The sequence below is a fragment of the Caloenas nicobarica genome, chromosome 13 (genome assembly GCF_036013445.1).
Source record: "Caloenas nicobarica isolate bCalNic1 chromosome 13, bCalNic1.hap1, whole genome shotgun sequence".
Classification (NCBI taxonomy): Eukaryota; Metazoa; Chordata; class Aves; order Columbiformes; family Columbidae; genus Caloenas; species Caloenas nicobarica.
The window spans coordinates 20229962-20242641 of NC_088257.1; the positions used below are offsets into that span (position 1 = coordinate 20229962).

Consider the following 12680-nt stretch of genomic DNA (forward strand, 5'->3'; position numbering starts at 1 on the left):
GCCCTTATTAAATGCTGGGATTATGCTGTTTGGATCTCAAGCCCTAGGAGAAAAATCAATTTAACTCTCTTATTTTACCATCAGAACTCAGGAGGTTGCAGGAGCTGAACCCACAGGCTGTGCCAAATGAGGTTCAGGGCAACGCTGGGTCTAAACAGACACTCAAGGCGCCAACACAAGTGATAAACAAGAATTACACAACTAATCGTAGGGATACTCCCCACTCTCAGAAAACAGCGCAGCAAGAAGCCGTGACCCAAAGCTGAGGATGTGAGAGGAGAAGCAGCCACAGCCCTTGGCAGGAGGAACCACGGGATGTGGATGGAGCCGGGGCCACCACGGAGCCAGGCTCTGCTCACTCTCCTCTTCCACGGCTACGTCTGAGCACAGCAACCAGGACTTGGCTTTTAACAGGAATAATATCCAGCTCTTTTTGTCTTCCTACATCTTTTCTTGCCTTTTTTTTTTTTTCAAATGATATTGTTGCAAAGGATGCTTAGCTAGTAAAAATAGAGATGTTAAAGTAATGTTGACAGTCTGCCTCGTACCTGCAAACAGCAAGGCTATTTGCAGTTAAGATTCTGGCTCCATCACTTTAAGATTTAAAACAGACTTTAAATCAAGATGAGGTCGTTACATTGCTTTCGCCACACGTTAATGAATTTCACATTTTTCTAGGAAAAAAAGCAAAACAGGTGGGATCTGAAGCCTGTGGAAGGGCAGGTTGCTTTGCTTTCTTGGAAACTTCAAAAAGGAAAGGCAATCTATTTTCCAAAACACGTTTTAATCATCTGTCTTAATTGTCTCTGAAGCACTCGCAGACAGAGGCCCCAGCACCCACGGTGCCGTCCTGCACCGTGGGCAGCTCTGCACAGGCACAAACCCACCTGTGCATGTTTGTCACCGTTCTCCTGCCATCACAAGAAGGGCAGGAGGGATGACATCTCCTTCTCATTGTCACCCACAACCCCAACAGCTTGTCCAAGCCCAGCAGCCACCTGACGCGGGGATCAGCAGGGGACACCGAGCCCTGACAAAGTCAGCCCGAGCATCTATGACTCCATCACTTCTGCAATAGGGCCAGCTCTAACCCAGGGGAAGAAATCCTGGAGGAGGAACGTGCCACGAGTTCTCCTTGCAGCTGACCCATCCCCTGGTCCAGTGCAGCAGTGAAACCAAAAGGATTCAGCTGCCTGCTTCAAGATAAGCCCATGCTTAACCACTCGGTGGAAATAGGATGATCTGCTGGAGCGTGGCCAAGGTGAATTAGCCATGCCAGCCTGGGCTGCATCCAGCCCGCAGCAGAGAGTATCAATATTCTGAAATAAAATTTCACGCAGTGTCGATTTCATGAGATAAAACCTATTTGGTCATCACTGAAATCCATTCTCACTGTACCCCTGCCCTAGGAGCATACTCCCTCAAGCAGCTAACTTTACTGAGATACGAAAGTCCATTTATATATACCATAAGAGAGGCTCTCTTTCATAAATCTCTAAAAAATTAGTAACATATGCCTCCTTCGGTAACTGATCACCAACACTCACTCAAGAAGGTCACCTGAAACCAAGTCCATCTACCCACAAATACATTTCTGTAACAATCATGACCACACAAAAACAAGTGCAGAAATGTCTTCAAGTACCACCTGAAAACTTAAGGGCTTTCACTTCTGTTCACCAAAGCAATTTTTTTTTCTTACTATTAATATGTTATTACTGGAAATAAAAACATAATACACAAAATGATTGCTTTTTTTTTGGCCTTTCAATCTGGTCATCCACACATCTGTGTTGTAGGTAGGAAAGGCTACAGACTGTGGGTCCAGGTCCCTGAAATGACAGCTGTTGGCACTTTCTAGCTCCAGAGCAGGAATGCACCCTGTAGGACACTCTCCAGGGACAGGAAAAGGATTTTTTGCACTACTGGGTCTCCTCCAGTGTTTTGGTGGGATTTGGGGTTGTATTGTGGTCTATTTTGCAAATCTATCCAACTGCTGTGGGCTGCTGTCTATGCAGGACAACTTCAGCATCTCGGGATAGTGGGTTTCAAATAACTCCATCTTGTTCAGTGCCATTGGTTTATAGTCTGCAAAATCCCAGTCATTAAAACAGAGAGCATCAAATCCAGTTTCATTTTTATTCTTCCTCTTTTGCTTTTCAAGCAGTTTCCCAACTATTTAGTATTTATTTATCACAACATCTTTCAGCGACAATATACATCTACAGAGATGTCCTAAAAATACAGGTGGCAATACAGGAGTTTACGCAAGGGATTAAACTGCATTCCTTTCAAAACCAACCATCACCTCGAGCCACGGATGCATCAGAATTGCCTTACTCCTGAAAATAAGCAGCTGTCCCTCCTCTCCGCTGTACTTGCTCAATAATTCAAGGGAGGCGCGTTTAGTCCTTCGTCTGTTCCAAAGGGCCGCAGAAACCAGAAACGACATCTGTCTTCCGACAGCCCACACTGGGAGATTTTTCAAGCACTTTTTTGCCAAATGATTCTCAAACAATGAGCGGATTTCATCTTAAATGGCTCTACAATGATCCTTCAGCTTAAAGAATGACTCTCCTATTTGTTAAGTCCCAGATGGAGGGTGAGGGGAAGACCATTTTGCTGATGCAGCCCAAGGCTTCACCATTAAGTAAGCCAAGAAACATTCAAGAACAGCCAAAGCCTCTGCCAGCAGCAGGGTGACATCAGTCCTGCACAAGTTCATGCCACATCTCTGCCTCGTTTTGAACAGAAAGCAACCACAGACCCACCAAGGTCAATGAAACCCTCAGGGTGTCAAGGCATGCTTATGGGATTTGCCTTTCCATCCATCCAACCAACCTCTACACAGCTCGAGTTTTTTATTTTGGGCTTTCCAGTAAAATGGGATATTGTTGTTATTGTTTGTGTCACAAAGCGTTACAGCATGCGGTGTCCAAGACCCACAGCATGGCCAAGTTAGCTGGGAGCTGGACTTCAGAATTTCCTGATTTTCAGCTTTTTATCCTATGGAGCCTCCCAGCCTCATCAGAGAACAAACCATATGTCATTCCCCAAACTGAGCTAGGAATACAAAATCCCTCTTGCTAAGGGCCATACCGATTGCAAAAGATAAACAAACCAAGCTATTCGAAGTCCTTTCAAACCCAATCTGATAAGGAGGAAATACTTATTACCTTTCAGCCATCAAATCATTCTAATATTAATGATTTTCTCCATGACCTTCTAAACACATGAAAGTTAACTCGATAAGGTCAACAAGAGGATATCCAAGACAGATCTCTCTCAAGTCTGCAAAGGCAAGTAACAAACCACTTTGCTCCCATGACTTTGGCAGAATTCCTCGATGCCAATTACAGCGGGATTTGCAAGCTCCCCGTCCTCGACGTACAGTGAAACACAATGCACTCCTTATTTTCTGCTTTATCCTCCTCTTAACTGCAAAGCCAATCCATTGCCAGGATGTTGTTACTTTCAGGTCACAAAGCCTGGTTCAAAACAAGACAGAAGTGGATGTGCACTGCTTTAACGTGTCATTTCTTTGGGCTTAGAAGCACATTTGGAATTTCATCTAACACAAAGCAGCTCCATATTGCAATGCCCAGCAGGAGCTCAGAGCAAAGGGCACAGATTTGCACAAATGTAAGTAAACCTTTCAAAACAACAGAACTCAGACCTTTGTTTCTGTGTTGTTTTACAAAGTGATTTCCTCCTGCTATCCAAGGAAAAGTATTTTTTTCCTTGAAAAATATCCAAAAAGCTAAGTCCTGCTCTTGGTCTTAGGAGACATCGTCTTGAACGATGACCGTGCACCCTCCAGGATGCACTGTGAGGAAGGGCAACACCATGGAAGTCGTTGTTCAGAAGACACAAGACTCCCAAACTCCACAAAAGACTCCACCAATGGAATTTACAAAGGATTACACTTGAAATGCTTTTTGCCTTTTTTTTTTCTTTTTCAGTGGGAAAAAAATATTTCATCAGACAAGCACGGATGTATTTAAAACCCAGATGCCAAAAGACCTCACTCCACAAGAGCTGCACCAGTCTATCACCCATTCATAAATTAAATCATGAACCATCTTTTGGCTATTTCCTTAGAAGTATCTTTCACCTCCCTAATACTCTCTGCCTTAATTTTCTAACTCGTATACATACATACAGTTCACATCTGTTTATTCTTGTACCAACACCATCCTTCAGCTTGAATAATACTTTTCCCCCTTGCGATTTCCTCTCTCTGCTCTCCTCCCAACCTCCATTTCACACTGCTGGGAAGGGACAAAAGCCAAGGACCAGACAACCTCCGGGTCCCTTGTCATCGAAGAGCTCCTGCTCCGAGGGCGGGTACTGAGCTCTGCCCTGGCACGGCCCACGCAGGGGACATCAGCCCACCACGGAGAGAAACCCAGACCTCTTTCCGCTCCAAAATTGAGCCCCTCATTTCTTTGACTTGAGCGCTTTCAAGTCTCTGCAGTACATGAAATTCAATGATGTTTGTTCTTTAATGTGCTCTAAGTGAAGCACATGTAGGGATGGAGCTGGAAAGGAGAAGGAAATGGGGTGACGAGGGGGTCGAGCCTGCCCATGCCTTTGGATTTCAGAAATGTTAAACAAGACCCGAAGAGAAGTTTCCAGGGCTTGGAAGAGGGGACATACAGCTCAGCGAGGTGACACATACTTGGATCCAGAAGCTGCTCTGCAAGTAGAGTCTCTTTTCCTCCAGAGAGCTGCCTGCCACGTTCAGAGAAGCCATACATTAAATCTCCTTGGGCAGCGAAAGACCTTCCTTCTCTTTGAAACACACAGTCTATGAGAAATCTGGCTACGGCTCAGCCAAACCCCCTAGCATCTCCCCGAGATGCCACCAGCCTGCCAAGCTCTGTACCACTGCTATTCTGCTCCCCAAAAGCAACGTGTCCATCAGTCCTCAGACGGCAGACGGTGTTACCGCGCCTGGGATGAAACCACAGCGGGGAGTGCCAAGAAACTGCAACCTGAGAGAGCCCAAGGAAATGAATGTTTTATGGCCCATCAGTCACTATTTGGCCATTTTCTAGAGAAAGATGATGCCGCCTTTGAGAAAACCAAATTTCTCCGTTTGATGATGGAGTGAGCCTCAGCCAGAACTGTGAAAATGCACCATTTGTGAGATGGTGACGTTTTAAACTTGCTCCATCCTGGGAAACGGTTCAGTCTGGGGAAGAGCAGGGTTTCAGCCTCGATTAATGACTTTAAAACCCCAGCTGTACTCACCTGCAACCAGGGGAAGGGACGGTCCGGCCAGCGCTGCCGGCCCATGCAAAGGCCATCATGAGAGTGCTGCTGCTCCTAAACAGGCTCCAACAGCCCCGTTCTCCACGTCTCCACCTGCCCGTTTCCATGGATTCTGAACCAGGTCACCTGCTGCAGCCCCCAAGTCACATTATTAATATAATTACCACAGGCAACAGCAGCTCAGCAGCCTGTACGAGGGAGCCCACCCCTCCATGAGCTCTTGGCAGTTCTGATTCTCCAGAAATACAATTCAGAACTTAATCTTTTTCTTACTTATTTTTCTCCAGTCGTGATATATTGTTTTTTTTTTTTTTTTTAGTTTTATTTATTTTTAAAAAATTATGGGCTAGTAGTATTTTACCACAGCTATCAATCAGGCAACGAGCAAGCAGGGCTTTTTCTTTCTTCTTTTCTTTCTTTGTCTTTCTTTCTTTTTAATGCTTGTTATATCTCCGCTATATACTTCCTCTCCACACAGAAATATCCCTTCAAAGCTTGATATTATTGAGCAGCTTTCAACCATGCCCAGCAGAGCCATGTATTCTCTGCATTTGTCTGGCCTTTGTTTCTAGGAATGAAATACCAATGTCTGAACAGTGTGACTTCATTTCACTCCTTCATTCCAATACTTGTTCTATTTCTATCCCACTGGGTCAAACTCACCTATTGTGAGACCTCACCGATTTCAATTACATCAGGGATTAATTTGTTCCATTGCGTTGAAGCTGTTAATACAATCCTTGCTGGCTCTAGATTAGAAAAGGCACGGTGGAGACCTCCCTCGCAGGCAGTGTGTTTAACAGCGGTCTTGATCTTCATTTTTGTTCAGCGGTGGGGTGTGGGGTGGTTTTTTTTTTCCTTCCCTTTGTGCCCCTTTGCCCCTCTTTTCACAATCTTCCCCTTCCTTTCTCAACTGCCCTTATCAGAACTGGGTGGTCCTTCTGACTTCCACTGCAATGGGCAAAACGTTGCTGGCGAGGGAGGTCGGTGCTGGAAGGAAGATCCGACCAAGGCCACCCGATGTTGTGCAGCCGCGACGACTCCAGCACTGGCACCTCGTCCCCCCCTGGATGATTTTGAAGGGTCGCTGCAAGTCCTCATGTCCCCAGAGGGATATGCAGGTGCTTGGTTCTGCAGCTCCAGCCATTGGCCGACTGAAGTCTCGAGGGTGAAACCGAGATGCTCCACGTAGCAGATGGACGCGCCAAACTGCACATTAGTCAAGTAACTCTGGTTTTCCTTTCTGGGGTTCCCAAACTGGGACACAAGGTCACAGGATCTCAGGAAGAGATATTGATGCAGAGAGACCTGAGGCCTATGCGGGCGCAAAGCAGTTTAGCTCTGCTCGAGTGCTACAACTCTGTCCCACAAAATCCATAACATTTCCATTTTAAAAAAACCAAACACATCTTACTGAAACTATCTTTTTAGGAAATAGCGTGATGATTCCAGAATAATTAGAACAGGGGTTTCAAAAAGATATGTAGGGGGAAAAACAGAGGATATTAAAATCAAAGCAAACAAACAGCTCAGCAAGCAGATTCCTCCCTTGCTTACTGAAACACATTACATTCCCAAGTTGGTTTCACGAGGTCACCTCAGGCTTCCACGGGGCATCTCTGTGCAGCCTGGGCTGCAAGAAGCTGCAAGCGTTAATACCATAGCTGTCAAACTGGCCAGACAGAAGTCAGATAGACAGGGTTGCAGGGCTCCAAATTTGTTCCAATGTTCAGCACGTGTTTTTCCAAAATGTGCGATGTTCCCATCTATTACTGCCTTTTTTTTTTTTTTTTTTTTTTTTTTTTTAAAACTGGAAGAAACATAGGAATAAGCTGGCCTGGTATCCCCTAGCTGTTTATTTAGCTCTGCCACTCACCTTAGACCTTGGCAGAGCCATCCAGGGTCAAGGCGAAGCCCCCGCACTCCCTCCAGGACCAAGACCTCCCTGCCTTTATATTGGACATGTCCTACCATGGAGGTCAAACCCACCCTGAGACACACAACCCACGGAGAGAAGAAGGATGTGTTACACTACAACACTCCTGATCTGCAAAAATCACTGCTTCCACAAGCCTAAGCTTTCCAAAACACTCCCCCTTTACAGCTGAAATCTCCTACCGTGGTTTCTCCCCAGATGGTTTTGGTGGGGAAGAGCTAAGATCCCATCATTGACACTTCGCCACAGTTATTTCCAACACTATCAAGTTCAACAACAAAAGTTCGACAAAACCAAACCCAAAATGATTCTCGCCCTTCCCACCATATCTCCCACTCTCTGTTCAGGGGAAAGTTTCAATATTCATTCATTCCCCGCATGCTCTGCTGAATGGTGACGACGTCCTTCAGGTTTCGCGTGGCCACGTATGACTCAGGACCCCTGCCTGGCTCTGTGCCACTGTCCCCGCTCCTCACAGCCAGCACCAGGCCACAAGGGTTGCTCAGAAGTAGTTTCATGCCTGGGTCCCTCCTCACAGCACTGGTATCGCTGCAAAGAAAACTGCAACGAGGCTTTGTGGAACAGCCAAACCAACCTCTGGGAAATCATGGATCCACAAAGCCAGCAGTTGGATCCAGGGAGCCTGGCATGCTACAACGGCTTGCACTATCTTAACCAAAAAAAAGCAAGTTTCTTTTCGTTATGGAGAAAGTACTCCTGCTGAAATAAATTGCCATGATATGCACGAATTAAAACCATTCAGCAATTCAAACTGTTGCAAGTAGTTGTCTATTAGTATTTTTGAGCATTTGAAACAGGCATTCAAGAAATAAAACCTTGAGAGGAAAATGTAAAATCTCTCCAGCCCAAAACACACAAAGAGCAAACCTGGTTCCCAAGAAGGCAGCAGTGCAGTGACCCGTGTCTGAGCGTGTATCACCTGCATGGTGAGCCATGGAGAGCTTCCTTTTGGGGCAAACCCAGCAGCAGTGGACAACTTGCTCCCAAACAAAGGAAAAGCCTTTCCACAAAGCACAGGGAGCTCCGTGAAGGGGAGAAACAAGGTGAGGGGGCTGCCCCTCCACATCCCAAACCATCCCAGTGTTGCTGCCAGCCGGGCTGTCCCCATCGTACTCCCCTCCTCACCCCGTCCCACATGCAGCGGTGGAGGTGCCCAGCAGGTGCTCCTGGGACAAAAGCTGCTGGCACCCCACTAAAAATACTTACCAGTAATCTCTTCAAATGAGACTTGAGCCCAATTACTGGAAAACGTGCCGGGTTCAAAGCACTCCTGACCTTTTCTCTCCCCACCTCCAACAGCAGCAACTTTTCCCGGGGCGGATGCTCCAGCTGCAAACGCATTTGGCCACAGCAGCGGGACAGAGCAGAAACCCCAAGCCCACTCTCCCGAAATGGGTCAGGGGTTTTCCAAACCCTGGAAAAAGGCAGAGTCATTCACCCTTAGGACTTACAACACCAGTTTAAGGCACAGGCCCATCAAGGTGACAGCTCCGGCTCTTCTGCGACACCAGCCCAGCTGGGACCCCCATGAAAACAGGAGCAAAAGCACGAGACATGGGAAACCCAAGCGATATTCAGGAAAACACAACCATGAGAAGGAGACAGAAGATCACCAGAGACCAATCTCCCCATAAAAGAAATAAACATTTGCAGTGGCAGCACCACAGCAGTGATGTGATGTTTCCCCTGGTAACTCCTTTCATCCCGGTCCCCTGACATCGTCCAAGGAACACACAGATCCTGCTCCCAGCGCAGAAAAGCAACTCCCTCTAGGGTAAAACATGGCAACTGCCAAGCAGTGCACACGAGTTCTGGGCAGGATTTCCAAAACACCTTTTTCCATTGAATTTGCAAAGAAAATAGAGATGTGGCTAACAACTGTCTCTTGGACCGTGGCTCCCAAGCACTGGCCTCATGTGAAAGGTGGCTTCTCCAAAAGTACACAGCTCATTCAGACCCTGCCGAATTATCCCGTGCCACTTTTCCTCTATCAAGTTTCCTCTCTGAAAACACATTACCAAGCTCCAACCGGTCTCATTCCTGCTTATTCTGGCAAGATAACACACAGTGACCCCACACGGGAACAGTGCCAAGGGGAAAGGGACCTTCTCAGGTGTCACTGCTTGCTCATCCCATCATTTGGCACCATCTACACTGTGCTGGAACATAAGACAAGGACAGAGGGGTTAATCCACCTAACGATAACCGGAAGCCAATCGGGGGATTTACTGGAATTGCAGGAGTCATTCCATGGTGATGTTTGTGCTGCCGATACCTCACTTCTGCCTTGCCTTCATTCCCACCAGCCTGTTTTTTCATGCCCGCTTTTAGGACTGGCTGACATAAGTTGTTTGAGATCCAAAACCCTTCCATAGCTTGCACCCTCCCCTCTTTCATTTAGAGTTTATCTTCTCCATCACTCAACTGATCATCTTTATTCCCACCATCTCCAACAGCACTGCTCTGAAGGGAGATGTTTGCAGGCTCAGGACAAGGATGTTATGGAAGATACCAAACATCACTGGAAACGGGTAAATGCACAGCAGCCTCAATGGTTACATGTTCCCTGAATACCAGCCTGCTAATATTAGTTCCTGAGGGGAAAAAGCCTGTGTCTCCGGTTGATCTCTCCTTCAAATCCTAATTACAGCACTGATGGGGATGACAAGCCTGGGAGACAGATTCTCTGGGCTCTTCATCCCAAACCCAGAGAAATAAAGCCGTGGCAAGAGGGCTGGCGTTGCTGAGCGCAGCCGGCACGTGGCAGCATTACGAGGGGTCCCTTTAACCTGCCCTTCCTTAAGTGCCAGGCTGATCCGAAGCTTTTAGTGTCAAAACAGGAAAAGGAGTTGTATGTGAAGATCTCTGCAAACTTCAAGCTATGATTTCCACAGACAGTAACTTCTCCTCAGCTCTAAAAACCCAATGAGATACCAACCGCCACTGGGCATTTCCTTTTCTCCTTCCAGTTCCCACTCACCAGTGATGCCGACAATATGTAGTGACATATTCTCTGTCCTTGGATTTCACCCACCATACCCAAGTAGTCCATCAGAGGAGTCCTGACTTGGGATACTGCTGGAAGGCCAAGGGGCACAACCCTCTTTTTAAAAAGCAAAGTGCACAAAATTCACAGAAAAGGGACAGAGGGGACGTAAGATTCATCTGCCCTGTTGATGCAGGGGCCCAGGGACTCCCAGCACTGCTGTGCCACAAAGAAGGCTTCGGTTTGTAAATTATGTTGGAGGATCCCAAACAGGAGAGAGCAGGAACTGGGATGACAGCGCGGCACAATCCAGCAAAAGCCCAGCTCCCAGGAACGAGCACTGGAGCTCCCTGAACCCACTGGGACTTGTTGAAGGCAAGGTCCCGTGGTGACAGTGTTGAAAAAGAGCAGTCAGGGTGAAAAGGCCAGCAATTCACCTAAAAATAGATTGCAATTTGTGAAATCACAGCCATGGAGATGAGCATCCCCTTGTCCTTCAGATGGCTTTTCCCTATTTCAGTCGCACACTTTGCTGATGCGTTGCTGACGAGCTTCCTTGTCCCCTTCTCAGGTTACCATGACAAAGCACCTGCAATATTAGAGTTGCTCCTGCATAATTCTCTACCCTTGTACATGAAGTCTAGCAAGCTATTTCTGGAACAGGGCTTTCCAGAGATTATTTTGATCAGTAATTCACTTATTTGAAACATAAGATACAAAATTTCCTTCATTTCTGCAAGGAAGAGATTTTCTTTCGAAATTGCTTTATGCTTTGCTTGCCTTGCAAAACCTATTTCATGAACTATGAGGCAGGATGGAGCGCTCTGAACCCCAAATACGTCAGCACAGGAGCCCTGCTGATGGGGGAAGCAGACAGAACCAATCTCCATTTGAAAATGCGCTGCTAACTTTAAATAAATCTCTTCAAATCAACTTACCTGAGAACACCCACTTTCATTTAGCAAAACTCAGTTAAAGTCACAACCTTTTCTGTTTCCTACTATTTCTCCAGGGTGGCCCTACCTGAAACCACTAACGTACCACAGAGCTTCCAGAAGCCATCAGCAAAGCACAACTTCACACCAAGAACATCCCCAGCGCGAGAACAAGGTGTTCAAAAATGACCTAGAAGTTCCCATTCAGTGAGCAAAATGTATGGCCAGCTCAAAAAGCTTCAGGGGAAAACAGAAGAGAAGGGAACCACCTCTGTTTCAGTCAGACCCAAGATGCTCCTCATCCCCTCCGCCCTGGTGAGACCTCCTTGCAGTGCTGGTTCCTCAGCACAGGACACACATGGAGCTGCTGGAGAGGGGCCAGAGGAGCCCCAGAAATGACCCGAGGCTGGAACAGCTCTGCTGGGAGGACAGGCTGAGAGAGCTGGGGGTTCAGCTGGAGAAGAGAAGCTCCAGGGAGACCTTAGTGCGGCCTTTCAGTGCTTAAAAGGGGCCGATAAGAAAGATGGGGACAGACTTTTTAGCAGGGCCTGTTGCGATAGGACAAGGGGTGATGGTTTTAAACTAAAGGAGGGAGATTCGGGCCAGAAGAAATTGTTGGCCCTGAGGGTGGTGAGAGCCTGGCCCAGGTTGGCCAGAGAGGTGGTGGATGCCCCATCCCTGGAGACATCCCAGGCCAGGCTGGACGGGGCTCTGAGCAACCTGAGCTGGTGCAGATGTCCCTGCTCATGGCAGGGGGGGCACTGGGGGAGCTGGGGAGGGCCCTCCAACCCAAACCATTCTATGATTCTGGCGCTCTCACAAGCCTGCAGAGAGGCTCCCAGCCCTTACCCTGTGTCCCAGCCTGTTGTCCTGGGCTAACGGCTACGCCAGCATTTCATTCTGACTTATCAACTCTGCTCCAGGCTGCTCCATGGAGCGCCCACAAAACACATCAGCCAGTAAGAGGGAGCAATAAAAAAAAAAATTCAGGCTGGGTTGGTTTGTAAAGGCTCTTCCTCCATCACCACCAGCCATCACCCCGTACCTGCCAACAGCCACCTAACTTCTCCTTCCCTGAAAGTTCTTTGAAATACATTCTCAAGCCCTATTTTCTCTCCTGTTTATACCACACTCCTTCTATTATCAAGAAATCTCCAAGTAATTTATAAGCCCACAAGCTCCTGCGCTAACAGGGCAATAAATCACATTTATATACCCCGTCGCCTACTGTTCAGAGGGCTGCAGTGCTGGGCGGCCACGGGGCCAGGGAGCAGGCGCTGCTTCCTCCAAACCCTCCGCAGCACACGATGTGTTCGGAGGAGAAAACAGCTTAGTTCCGCATTGGCCCGACGTTTATTCTCTAAGTATCCGGAGAGGATCCCAGCCTGGGTCCTACCTCACTGGGTTTTCCCTATCTGACACATACAAGCACACAAAAGGGGGTTTTTCTTTTCACAAAATCAAACCGAAGGAGGAGGATGTTTTTGGCTGTTTTCCTCGAGGGAAGAGGTTGCCCATCTAATAA

General features: G+C 47.4%; 1 protein-coding gene across 1 annotated transcript in view; it reads right to left on the reverse strand.

Annotated features, from left to right (window-relative positions):
• Positions 1 to 5301, reverse strand: part of FGF18 (fibroblast growth factor 18) — a 51652-nt gene extending 46351 nt beyond the window's left edge. The window contains exon 1 of the mRNA XM_065643823.1: positions 5257 to 5301. Within this exon, the coding sequence (XP_065499895.1) occupies positions 5257 to 5301 (45 nt within the window). The remainder of the gene's footprint in view (positions 1 to 5256) is intronic.
• Between the last annotated feature and the right edge of the window lie 7379 nt (positions 5302 to 12680).